At 35.6% G+C, this 14220-nt stretch overlaps 1 protein-coding gene across 1 annotated transcript in view; it reads left to right on the top strand.

Moving 5' to 3' along the window:
* The window catches only part of GSTCD (glutathione S-transferase C-terminal domain containing), a 48038-nt gene that overhangs the window by 23491 nt on the left and 10327 nt on the right, over positions 1-14220 (top strand). Inside the window, exons 6-8 of the mRNA XM_015861427.2 lie at positions 10443-10558; positions 10760-10804; positions 12523-12651. Coding sequence (XP_015716913.1) covers positions 10443-10558; positions 10760-10804; positions 12523-12651 — 290 coding nt within the window. The remainder of the gene's footprint in view (positions 1-10442; positions 10559-10759; positions 10805-12522; positions 12652-14220) is intronic.

The following is a 14220-nucleotide window of genomic DNA, read 5'->3' as shown; positions in this document are numbered from 1 at the left end:
ACTTCACAATCCTTCTCATAAAGTTTGCAGTAAATGGTATTTGTCGCTAATGAACTGTTGTTGTTCAGCCAAGTGGTCTGGATTTGCATAGTTGTAGAGATGCAATACAGAGTTCCTCAAGAGAAGAGCCAACAGTTCTGAAGTAATGTGCTGCTTCTGATCCAAATTGGTTACCCAAAGTACCATTAAAATATCAAAAGACTAACAGTGTTGTGGTGTATTAAACTACTTGAGAAACTGTACTGCTGGCATTCAGTAACAATAATTAGTTANGCATCTCCATCTGCTTTTGGATTACTCGTTTGTGCTCATCATATGAGAAAACAATGGAGGGAAAAGACTGGAAAGAGAAGTTCAAATTTTAACGCTAATGGTCAGCATTTACAGACTGGTAACCTGGCAAAAGCAGATACTGCTGTTAGACATCAGATATTCAAATTGTGCTTATCCAAATCTGTTGATCCACTTTAAAAGTGTGTAGATAGTATATTAGTTAGCTAGGTAGTCAAAGGATTTAGTGGAGTTTATTGTCTAACCTGAAGTTCATTTAGTTTTTTTTCCCAAAACTTGGCTAAGAAAAATGAATTTAAAAATAAAAGTGTGAAATGGAAAGAAAATAGCTGAGTGGTCAAACAGTTAATATTCCTGAATTAAAACCTTATGATGGAATATTCTAATTCTTATATTTCCTATGAACTCTTGAATGTTTTTTTAGCCCTTTTAACTTACATAAACCACATGAATACCAGAGGCATTCATATTATGCAGTAAAATGGATTGAATTTAGTAAAATTTTCATAAATTCCAGGTTTATGTAGGATCAAGCTTCAAGTGCCATGATAACTCCAGTGTAGACAATGCAAAAATACACATTTGACCTTTCCTCATGTAACTAAAATGGCCTCATTTAGAATGCAGATCCAATCATTTTGAAATGATGTGGTTACTTGTTTATTAAAATGTCAATGAATTAGAAGTTGGTCATCAAACCCTTTGCAGCATAGGAAGTTCCTTTTCATCAGGATAAGTGTTTAGGAGGGATTCCTATAGACATTAACCTTTGTACAGTAAGCAGACATGATGTGTAAAGTTAAACTGTAATTAATAGTTTTTGTCCAATAGCTGTCTGTTCAGAAGTGCTTGTTCCATAGAGGCCAGATGAATCACGTCTGTTTCCTAAACCAGTTTTTTCCTGTTTCTGATTAATTAATGCAGACTTTCTTTTAATGGCAGGCCAATCAGACAGAAGAGTCTTCCAGATACTTGATTTTTTTGTTTGCTTATTTAGAAGTTGTTCTAATAATTAGGGAGACAATGCATATCAGAAGTTGTGTGTAGGTCTGCACTTTACCTACTTGAGATTCACTACTCCTTAAGTGGCACAATCATTTTGTCTTACTTTTTCTTTCTTGAACAGTTTGAGATATTCAACATAAGGAGCTCAGAAAGGGAAATCCACTGCGTTCCTGCCCACCTTATGTTATGCATAGGCTGCTGCTTAACATGCAAGAGTTGGTTCCCTGGAGGCAAGGTCCTCTGCTTAACAGCTGTGAGTGTGAGTGGCAGGTGGGGGCTTCTGGCCTTTCTTCTGACCTCATCCAGGCTGTCTCTGCATTCCGCTGGGGAAGGAGGTCTCCTGTTTCTGCGAGAGGCAGCCTCTCTTAGCCCCTGGCAGCCTCTCTTAGCCCCTAATGAGCACTGAATTCAGTAGGAATTAGCCGTCCCTCTTTCTCAGCAAGACAGTAGCTGCAAATCAGGATATTAAGATTACAAAAGATAATGAAACAAACAAACAAAAAATAGTATCCTTATTGGACAATGATGATTTAGTATGAAGAAATTTTGCAGAAAATGAGCAGTCCCATCTCATAAAACCGGGTGTTGCTGATATTTGATATTATATTGTGTTAGGTAAAACAGCACTACTTTTGAGGTCAGAGACCTTTTCCCACTCTTAAGCACAGCAGGGATTGTATTTCCATTTCCTTTATTTTCCCCTGAAAGAGGGAGGTTTGTACTGATGTGCTTTCCTCCTTGTCATATTTCTTAAGCAAATACTTTGCTGCAAGGGATAAGTGAGTGTAGACATAAGGAGTGGAAAGTGAAGGCAAAAGAGCTGACTGCTGAGGGGCAGTAAGGTAATGGAAAAGGAGCAAGAGAGGAGTTGCAGTGATGGCAGGAGAAGTGTGTCAACAAGAGGTACTGTTGAATGTTAGCAGGTGAATTTAAGATACCTGAAAAGGTGAAGGGTTAAGGAAACAAAAGTTTATGAAAAATTGGTAAGAGGAAACCATTTTCTGGGAGTGATACTCAGAAACATGTACAATGGAAGAAGGGGAAAGTGGAATTTTAAGTATGGAAAGAGCAAATAGAACAAACATAAGAAGTGTAGCTAGTACTAATAACCTGAATGTTAAATGCTGCATGTAGGATGCATGGAATTGATACACAGGTAATTGTTTCACTGTTTATTCCTGTTACTGTTAATTTATATTCTAATCATCAAAATGTTTGTCTTCCTTCAGCTTCAGATTTTGCTGCTGTCATGCATCACACTGGGTAGCTTTGTAACTTCTGCAGCATGAAAGAAAGGAGTTCTTAAAATAAAACAACAAAATGACCAAAAAAACCCAAACAAAATGTCTTTTTATCTACTATTTCTGCTCATAAGGGCTGATAATTTCAAAGCATACTACCAAATTCTTGAATTTTATTTTATTTTTTTCCATGAGTGAAACATTTACACAGCACTGTTTCTAGACTTGTCACATGTTAGTTTATGCTTAAGAACAGCAAAAGAAAAATTTGAATATATTCAGTTCTAAGTTAGCGTTTAGCTAACTAGAGTGAATTCACCTGAGCTGGAAGGAAAGCATGCTGTTTATAAATTGCTAAATAGGGTGTAATTAACTGCACATGTTTTGTACACTTAAAAAAAGCATTTCACCATTAAGTATGATAACCTTGGAAGCATACCTTCTAGCAAACACATCCTTTTTGCAAGATTGGCGACTTCTGTAATGCAGAATGTTTAGCCTGTGGTTGAAATTGAAAAAGGAATGAACAGTTGAATGTGCTGCTTGTAAAAAAGACTGGTGATTTGTTTTTACTATAGGTTGCTTTACACCACAGGCTTTGAATTTTCTCCTTAAAAGGAAGAAATAATTAAGGGCTTAAGAAAGAGGTTGAATAAATAAAGAGCTAGGCATCCTTCAATGTTACTTTTGATTATTTTATCACAGACTTTTAACATTTACTTGCTTTAAGTAAAGCACTGAAGTGCATTTTGAATGTGAACATCTTGTAGCAATTTAGCATAATATTTAGCATAATATTTGAAATATTTTCATTTTTGGTTTTAAACAAAAATTAGCACATGTATCCTAAATGTATGTGTACTTTTTTCATCATTGGTTACTTTTATTTGCTTGAACATCTCCCTGTAGTCTATGGGTCTCCCTTTTAAAAGTTGTTTTTTTTTTGTTTTTTTTTTTTTTCATAGAACATAAGCTGATTAAAAACTAATATCATTTTCCATATTAAAAGAAAAAAGTGCTGTAGAGGGATTATGACTATATTAGAACTGTTGTTAAGTATAAAAGAGCATGTTCAATTTAGAGTAACCACTGCACACCAAACTGTACAGATTATGTGTTTTGTTAATTTTTATGCTTTTGGTTGTAAGATCCTACAAATCTTTGGCAAATGAGAAGGGAGATGGGCACAGTCTTGATAGGAAAGGTACAACCCAGGGTTGCATATTTTCCTTCTAACCATACTTCAATAGATTTAAATTTGAATGTCATACAAATCTATCTGCCATCTTGTTTGCTGTGACACTCACTCTGAGCAAGGGATCTAGCAATCTTACTGCCTGTACCTGTTCTTAGACTTATCACCTACATGAGGTTGGATGGGACCTCAAAATGTTACCCAGTTGTGTAATCCAGCAAGGTCAGTTTGGGTACTGAATAAGTGAAGGTAAGGGAGAAAGGCTAAGGAAAAAAGAGAGAGGAGTGTAAGAGAAGCAACCTATGGGAGAAAGAAAAAAGAGAAAAAGAAGTAGAGGAAGGGTAAATGCCATGTCATTTTTTCTCACAGTTCTGTAGTGGCAAATGTGTTTGGCATCTTCCTTAAAATCCCTTGATCATATAATATTGTTTGCTTTCATTTTGAATTATAATTCCTTAGCCTCTGGGATTCTGGAAAAATAGCTTTGAGACTTTGAATCTCAAGGCTTCGGAATGAGTAAATGAATGAATGGAGCATATGGTCAGTTGGCTTAAATGTGCAGGAGCTCACAATTCTAAAACTAACCTCGTGTTTTGGAAGAGGGAATGATACATAATTTTTCTAATCCATGCTGTTGACAATGTTATGATATGGAAAACATCAGAGGTAAGCGTGATTCTAACAGATACTCATTAATAATTTGGGGATACATCTAAAGGCTTCAAAATCTAGTATAAAATATATGGTTCAGAAGGTGTAAATCATGAATCAAGTGTCTGAAAATGAAGTTAGCTATTTGTGTCTGGGTTACTTTTTGGTAAAAAATCAGAATATAAATTTTACTGTATAAATTGGTTAAAAACAAAGAAACAAACAAAAAATACACAAAGAAAAAAACCCCACATGGAACAAACTAAGTACACATTGGAAGTACAGCATAGCTGTGTTCATTCAGAGGCAGCCCAGTGTTAATTTTCATTTCTTTTTAAGGGTTGATCTGTTGGTCTTTATTTTTTTAAAGGGTGACATTCTCATGGTGTTTAAATTCTATACAAAAAGGGAAGCAGGCTCAATTCCTGCTTAAGTTGCCAAAGGTCAGTTTTCTTATCTGTCTGACCTTTTTAGACTACACTAAGATGAAGTGTGTGAGATGAAGTTATATTTTTATGCCTAAAATGATAAAACTGTTTTGCAAAGCTTGCCTTAATAAAGAACAGGTTAGTTAGTAAGATAGGAGGAAGGGACTCCCATCTTAAAACTGATAAAATGTTCTTGTGGAATTCAGTTGCCTTTCCTGTTCTTTTTTTTTTTTGTTATTGCCCTATAGTTTAAACATTATATAAACTACTCTTTTTTGCATTCTGTTCTCATACTTCCTTGTCTGTAGCTAAAATGTCACCACATTCGATCATAAAAGGCTGTATACAGTGGAAAAATGGTGAATACTTTGAGATTGTAATTTCTGGCTTTGTATATTGACTAAAAGCTCATTCTATACTTTCACCAGGACAGTATATAGTCTTTATTCACAAAAGAAAGCAATAGCTTTCTTCAAAATTGGGTTATTGTTGTGATGCTAAGCTATGTTATGTTGGAATAGCTAAGACACAAATTAACAATGAAAATATCTGGTGATCTGATAGGGAAAGTTGAATGGACAGCATGCTGAGACTGCTTAATGGCAGTTCTCTTCCTTTACTGATACTGAAGATATCAGCTTTTAGAAATGCATGAGGCTGTAGAATTAGCAAATGTACCTATTGTATCTTTTTAAAAGTAAGTGTCAGCATGTCTTGTTACCAACTAGTGAAGGCGTGCAGCTCATAAAGTGTGTTTCCAAACTTCATAGATCCAGAATATGTTCTGATAAACATCCATTCAGGGGACAAGAATAAAAAGCATTCCTGACAACTGACTCCTGATTCTTTCTGTTGATAATAACACACTGCAGGTAGTGGGGTATCTTTCTATCTGCTTGAAACAGGCATGTTGTAGAATTAGTTATTTTAGAAAACCCTTCGTAGTAAAAATAGAGGAAAATGAGGTTTTCCTTCGTTGCAACCTGATCTGTCAAACATTGTTTTCCCTGGATCATTGAGTTCATAGTTTATTTTTCCAAGAGTTAATGGAGAGGGAGTTGAAAAATGGAGGTGAGTTATGGAAAACAGTAACAAAAGGGCTGGTTGTCAGTGAATGTTGCTAGTTTTTATTATTGGTTCACTCTCTTTTGCTCATGTATGTGATTTGAAAAACAAACAAACTAACAAAAGTCCTAGGATGTTCCCTGATAGTATTAATGCATTAAAATTCTGGTGCAGAAGGACGGAAATGTGCAACCGGAGCAAGATTTTTTCAGGTTTTTTATTATTATATAATATATATAATATATATAATATATATAATATATATACAATACACTATATTTTTTATATTATATGCATTGTATATATATAATATTTTTTATTTTTTATATATATATATATATATATATATATATATATATAATATAATGTATTGTTTGTTCCAACTCAGTTACTTTTGAAATTAAATCAATGGGAAAACTGTTTTAAGAAGAAATGAAGTTCAGCCAATGCAGGAAGCCCATACTGAAAAAGCATGAGACACTGGAATATTTCTAGCGTACCTGCATTAACTTATGTCCACATTATATTTCTTTAAAATAAAATACACATACCTAATGTGTGGTAAGAGAGACCAGAATAACAATTTCCAGATATTTACATTTGGAAAAGTAAATGTTGATACTAACCACAAGGTACCTGACTGAGCACATGGTTTAGTCTTTAAATAACTAAGATGAATGAAGTATGGTAGGAGGCACTAGAATGGCTGCCCAGGGAGGCGGTGGAGTCACTGTCCCTAGCAGTGTTCAAGAGGCTTCCGGATGAGGAGCTACGAGATCTGGTTTAGTGGCTTGTGGTAGCAATGGTAATGGGAGGACGGTTGGACTGGATGATCTTGTAGGTCCTTTGCAACCTTGTGATTCTATGATTCTATGGTAGAATGTGCTGTATCTCTGGCAATTAAAAAAGTAATGATAACACATCTTGAGTCATCTATGTAGAGGAGTTAAGAAGCAGGTGATTGCTCACCACGAATGGTGTGAAACTTAAGCTTTACTAGCATGTTATATTGAAAATCTTTCAACAAGAATTGTTACAAATCAGCTATGAGCTCCTTTTGACTGTACGTTAGGGATCTTTTAATACTAGCTCCAGAATCAGAGAAAAGGATGGCTTATTTTATGCACTGGTGATAAAAGTAATAAACTACCTATTCTGAAATTCTTTGAAGCTGCTCTGAGTTAAATGTTTCTATTTACTTTTCAGCAAGAGGGATTTGGAAAAGTCACCTATTGTGGATATTAATTTTGTTGGATTATTGAAGGGAACTGACGCAGTGGAAAACAAAAACAGTGGGACTTTTTCTTTGAGAATACACCTGATGTTTTCTTTGTTACAGTGAAGTTAGTTGTTGTCTTTGCTAATTATATTTCTTGCAAGATTTGGCAGGGCTCTTTTTAATAAGGTATTCTTATTTCTGGCTAGTAAGAATGTTCATTTATAAATGTTAGCTGAACTGGCATTCTTCATCTGTTTGAATTCAGCTTTTTCCAGGGGCTGTAAGGAAACCATTCTGAGTGTACTAACTAGGTAAGTATGGTACATAATAAGCGAAAATAATAATAATAATAATAATAATAATAATAATAATAATAATAATAATAGCTATGAGAAAGCCCAGCAAGCTCCCTCAAATCAGACAAGCAGAAAACCCTCTTGCCCCCCAGGAGAAACAAAAAATAATGTAGCAGGAGATACCCTTCATCTTGATGATGATACAGGAACTGAGTATAAAGAAACAATTAGAATGTGCTGAATTGTCAATAGAAACCACTGGAAGAAAAATAACCTTAGTTTCAGAAAACCTTTCTTGGATTAGCATAAAAAATAAAACTGTCTCTCACGGCTTTTGCTTTATAGTTGCTGAGCATTTTGGTGATATTAAGATCAAGTCTCCTTAATCAGTGTAGCAGTATGTGTGCTCTATCTTCATCTGAGAAGCAGCCTTTTACATTATCATTTGGTTAACTGAGGATTGTGGGAAACCTACTTAAAGATAATGTGCTAAAGCAGAAGTATGTAACATTATAAAATTGTAGAATGTATGTATTGTGTGCCTGTGTCCTTGTTTTGGTAGCTGCTTGCTACATTATTCTGTGTAATGTACAAGATACAAGATGAAGTAGGGACAGGGCCTTACAGGTTGCATTTGGATTTTCCTGCAGGGAACTTTAATGGCTTTTCAGGTTTTACTCATGAAATAGTGAAGCATCATTTGAGGACTGATGGATTATATGAACTTGAGCACTGACAAAAAGTGACACAGAAACGGAGGGGTACTTGCTGGCTGAAAAATGACATTTCTGTGTGCAAGAATGCAAAAGCTGTAAGTGCCATAGAAAGTTTAAAGTCCTGCTTGACAAGGACTGAATTAGCAGTAATGTTAGATTTACGAATTCAAATTAAATATTTTCATTTCAACCGTTAGTCAGAAATGGAAGTAAATCTTTCTAAGACTGTATGGCAATATGTCAACTGAGTTCTTGCAATGGGAACAAAGCACTTCTTAATGGTTTTTCAGTGTATTGTAGGAAAAGGTCACGTTCTTCAAGGTTTTGCCTTGTCAGGATGAACTATCAAGGTACCATATCTCATTATTCTTGAAGACAATGCTAAGCATTATTTATAATGACAAGGGTTGAGAAATGCACTGTGAGATGTAGTATTTTTAGACATAGAAGTTGTAGTTGAATTTAATGTCTGTTTTCTGTAGTGAAGGACGAGCACACACACCATGCTAACATTCCCTACAGGCTATGTCATGGCTTGCTCACTTTCTGTAATTCTAGCTACCACACAACAAACACAGAGGTAGAGTAGACAAAAGGCCTATTGATTTGAGCTTGGTTTTCTCTCTTTTAAGGGAATGTGTGCAACTTATTTTCTTCACAGTAAGGATTAAACCTTGTTGGTAACTGTGAAGAGTTGCATTTTAGAAAATTTTTAAAGGCTATCAATTGATATATGTCTGAAAGTATTTCTTATTAACTTACTGGTTGTCTAACTGAAGACTAATTGCTGATGAGACCTGTTAGCTTTTGTTTTGATTTTTGTGGCTAGGATCTACTTGCTGACTTTGCACAGAATGAGAATTCAGTGGGTTTCTCAGTAGGTATACTCAATACTGATAAATCCCAGACATGTCAGGAAAACCTTAGGACTGGGGGATAAAAACAGAATTTGGATAAGGCAATTAAGAGCATTTTTGAGCAGGGATTTATGTGCTGTTTGGTACTTGGCAGGTGTGGTCTGTCTTTCAGTCTGCCACAAGAAAACAGCTCAGAGTAGTTGTGCTAATATGTGCTGAGAGGTGGGGACTAATAACAAAGCTGTCTGCCTGGTTGCTCTCAAAATCAAGAAGATTTAAAGTTGAAAGCAGGTATAAGACCACAATACAAAAGTTGCCAGGGAAAAATGCATTTACAAAGAAGCCCATTAAATGAATTGCAGAGATAACTTGAGTTCAGAGTTGAATTTTAAAACCCTTGTACCAAGTAGATTTGCGTCTTTATATTGTGAATGATCTTTAAGTACTTGCCTTGCTAGCGGCTATGTGGTAAATACTTAAGAGAATACTTGTGAGAAACCAATGCTTGTATAAATAAGTTCAGCATCTATGAAGGGGTGATTTTTTAGATATAGCATTTTGTGTATGTGTTAATATCACAATACCTGCCTGTGACACCTGATAGGTTCAGACTCACAAGCTGGGTTTCTTGCTTTGGTATGCTACAGACCTTGATGTTGCATATGCTGAAATGCTGCTTCTTCCATTGGGTTCAGTTAAAACTGGAGGTGTTTCAAAAAGAGTTGTGAAAATTGGAAGCAGGCAAGAGTGTCATTCACATAGGAGTTTGGCATATGAGGAATTACAGTTTACAATATGGTCTATAATAAAGTTTTTCCAAGGTTTTCCTCTCAGATGAAAGAAATGATTTGTTAAAATGTTATTATTTTGCATAATGTGGCAAAGGATTCATATCCCTACTCCTTACATACCTTCTTGTCAATAGAATGTTTTATTTTCTAGGACTCACCTTTATAGCATAATTGGAAATGCATCAATGGTTTTAATGATATAAAATGTACTATTTTATGTTGGCAAAAGGATGTAATATGTTGTAATACATGTTAGAGGTTATGTCCACTCTCTTAATATCTGTTGAGTATTGGTACACATTTTAGTATGACAGTGTGGTAATTACCTAAGTACAACCTTTCAAAACAAGATGCATAAGGATACTGTATACATTCGTGTTGTCAGCAACTACTGTGAATAGGTTTGAGCCTTGTTTCTGACTGATTTGCAGGTTTATCAGACTATTCTCACTTGTTCCTAAGGACACATTAATAGCAACAGCTGTAGGGTTTTGTGAAGGCAGAGAGAAAGCTCTATCAAATATTTGTAAATATAGCTGAAAGTGAATTTGGATGCCCAAGTGCTCTAGACATTTTTTAGTTTCAGCCACAAATTTCAGATATTCTGTGCTTTGCTATTAACCATTTGAAGCAACCCATGTTGAGAACTGCTCATCACTGTTCAGATATTTTCTCTGCTATCCCCAGGAAAGATGTCTAGAGATCGAGCTCTGAGGAAACAGCAGCAGTTGAATAATTTGGTAGCAGCAGTGAGAAAACTTGCTAAGCCAGGAGATGTGATTGTGGATTTCTGCAGTGGAGGGGTAAGGTGTATTTTGTTGCAGTTTCTTTGGGTTTTCATCTTTGTAGTTGTACATGAATGCTGCTGCAAGGTGAAAGTACATATGCTGAACTGCTAATTGCTTTTGGACATTCTGTCAATGGTTAGGGGATACTCAGCATGAAATGACTCGCTAACATTGAAAAGTGACTCACAGATTTACTGTTTGTTTTTGTTTCCACAGGGTCACGTTGGAATTGTTCTTGCTTACATGATGCCGTCATGTCAGGTAAATTCTAAATATAAAGTACAGATGGTGTGAGCTTTTGTTCTCTAATAAGCATATTTAAAAAGATGTGCTGCTAGGGAGAATAATCTTGAAGACAAAACAGTTACTTTTTAGGAAGGCTTATGGTCTATAAAGCAATATTTCATTAGTACCTGTATTTATCACATTGTATTAGTGGGGGAGAAGCATACATGCCATTGCTGAAAAGGGAAGCTTAGAATAGAAGTTCCTCTTCAGAAAAAGAAGAGAAAAACAAACAAAAAATCAAATGTACTTCAGAGTACACGTATGTAATTGGATGTGCATTACAGAGCAAAATAACTAAACACAGTTCATGGATGATGTTACTGTTTTCTAACAATGCCTGTAAGTTTGGGTTACAAAGTTTATATGGAGATGAAGCCCTTGTAATGAGAGGGATGTCTGGCAGTGCATCTGCATCTCCCCCCCCCNCCCCCCCCCTTTTTTTTTCTTTTTTTTCCCCTCAAGGAAGAAAGCATAAGTGTAATGTGATAGCATTGTTGCTATTAGAAATCTTACGGAGGTTATTGCACTTTGTACTTGTATACATGTACTACGCTCAGTCTGAATTGAATTCTGCTCAATTGAGGTGGTGATTGAAGAGGATTTTTTCTTGGCTTATTTATTTTTTTTTAGAAGAAGCGTTTCATACATGAATACAATCTTCTTGTAACTTTTGCCGTTGTAATGTTGCGTTGTAGAAATGAGGGCAAAAAGAAGAAACAAGTTGTGTTTTTTTTTTTCCAACACTGAACACTGAATTGGAGATGTTTTCATTCTCTTCTCCAACTCTCCTTTTTTTGGAGAAATTACTGTGTGAGATAGAATTCAATGAAAGGAGCAAGAGGCTGCTTTCTTCTTCAGCTGTGTTGCTAGGTATGTTTCTGGCCATGGCTTGGGCAGGACTATGGCTGTGCACCAACAGAAGTGGTCCCACAGGAAGGAGATGAAGAACTCAGTGAATGCAAGGTTTCACTCACACCTCTCACTGAGTTGAGTAGCGAGCAGCCTCATGAAATGACATAAAGAACAGAAACGGTTACTTATGTTACGTATGTTTGTTTTTCTCTTCTGTCTCATCTGGTTACTTTGACTTGCCTTTAAAAAAAAAAAAAAAAAAAAAAAGGTTTTTAGGGTATTTTAACCCTTCAGAGACAGCATTTTGAGTATAAACATTTTTCACTGCTGTTGGAGAGCAATACAAAATTGTTTGGAAACATTTGCATTGGAGGTCACTGTTGGTCACTGATGTGTATCTACCCAAATGATTCTTTTCACTGATTAGGAAGAAAGTGGTTCTTTAGTTTCAAAACAAACATGATGCCAAAGTCGAGAAGCCAGCAGCAGAGCTAAGCCATCCAGTCCTGCTGATGTGACCCAGACTTCCATCAAAAATAACTCTGCAAAAAAATTCTTTATGTCAGAGATTTGAAACATGAAAAATCCTAGTGTAGTTGCAAGTATGTAAGGTGCGTTCTTGAGAAAAGGAAGTTCTAGTTGGAGGGGAAATATATAAAAATATTTGCTAACTGATTGATATTGGTTGATCTTAGATACTTTTCATTGTAATGTCACCTGCTAATGTTCTGTAGATCATATAAGTAACTTAGAGGAGTTTTCTCAACTAAACTACAAAGCCTTGCTCCTTGATTTCTCAGTCTTATTTTGCCTTACTGTTTCGTATGTGTGAAATCTAGGTGGTGCTCATAGAAAATAAGGAGTTGTCTCTCTTGCGTGCTAAGGACAGAAGTGATGAACTAGGTTTAAACAACATTTCATTTATCCAAGCAAATTTGGACTATTTTAATGGCACTTTCAACATTGGGGTAAGTGTTTGTAGCTTTTTAACTTCGGGACATTAATTTCAGTATCTGGTTAATTATTCTTAAAACAATTACAGTATTTGAGAAAAGAAAATTTTATATTCATTCAATCATTTCTGATGTAATGAGAAGAATCCTTGTTATTTTAACCTATGTTAGGTAGGGTTTATATTTTTTATTAGTTGCAAACTGACATCACTTTGGTCATTATGAGTGAAGAAGGAAGACCTGAGAGCGGCCTTTCAGTATCTAAAGGGGTGCTGAAAGAAGGAAGGTGACAGACTCCTTAGCAGAATCTGTTGTGACAGGACAAAGGAAAATGGTTTCAAACTAAAAGAGGGGAGATTTAGACTGGACATGAGGAAGAAGTTTTTTATGCTAAGGGTGGTGAGGCACTGGCACAGGTTGCCCAGAGAGGTGATGGATGCTCTGTCCCTGGAGACAACCAAGGTCAGGCTGGAGGGGCTGTAAGTTCCGTGATGGAGCTGTAGATGTCCCTGTTCATTGCAGGGCAGTTGGACCAGGTGGCCTTTAGGAATCCATTCCAACTCAAAAGGTCCTATAATTTTATGGTTGTAGTACTGATTCAGAGTGTCTGCATTAGACCCTGAAAGGAAATTCCTCTCCAGAATTCTGCAGTGCTAGTGAAGATTAAGGCATAATGCTGTAAAGATTCGTCTCTTATGGTCTTGTTCTCTGTTAATAGAATATGAACTTTTGCAGCAAGTTCCTATCTTTGGATGCAAGTCTGACTGTTCCTTAAACTATCCATCCAGGGATGTTCTTTGGCTACATCTTAAAATATTTAATGCTGAAGGTTTATGGCACATACTTCCTCCAGATCTGCTTAACTATTTCGTTTGTTTGATCAAGGAAACGAAGCATAGTGCAGGAAAAGGGGGAAGACAAATTATTTTAGCACAGACTTTCCAACTGCAATTTTCCAATTGTCTAGCTTTGTTTTATGTGCTACACTGTTGTTTAGATCTCATTTAATGAATCAAGGATCTGTTTAAAATATATATATATAAATCAGAATCTCATGAATAGTTTAGTGATTGGTGAGTTTGAAATATATTATAGATGGTCAGTGAAGTTTGCCTCCAGTTTTGTGATCATGGGAGTTTTAGATCTTTTTTTGCTCTCTCTTTTTTTTTTTTTTTTAAGGTTAATAGTAAGTTAACCATCTACGTGAAGTTTTCATTTAATTAAAAGATGTTATATTTTCCCTTAAATCAAGTCACAAGTTTAAGTATTTAAATAGATGTTAGGAGAAAATGGCTCAAATTCTTCACTTCCAGGCCTGTGATTTCAGTGTACTTAGCTTGATTCTCTTGATTATGTGTTTGACAAACAAACCTGAAACTTCCTCTTTTTGGAGACCTGAATCAATCTAAACTACAGAATTAGTTTGTCTCATATAATGATTTGTTCTTCTGGATGTGCTCACTTTTCCTTTGCATCTGTATGTAAGCTTTTCATAGCAGTAGCAGTAGCAGTAGGTAAATTATGTGAAGTTTAGCTACCTTTGAATCCTTGTCACAAATGCTGGTCTGTTACGAAAATTACAGT

Source organism: Coturnix japonica, chromosome 4 (genome assembly GCF_001577835.2).
Source record: "Coturnix japonica isolate 7356 chromosome 4, Coturnix japonica 2.1, whole genome shotgun sequence".
Lineage (NCBI taxonomy): Eukaryota > Metazoa > Chordata > Aves > Galliformes > Phasianidae > Coturnix > Coturnix japonica.
Note: the sequence above shows the minus strand (reverse complement) of the source record. Positions and strands in the feature narration are given on the sequence as shown.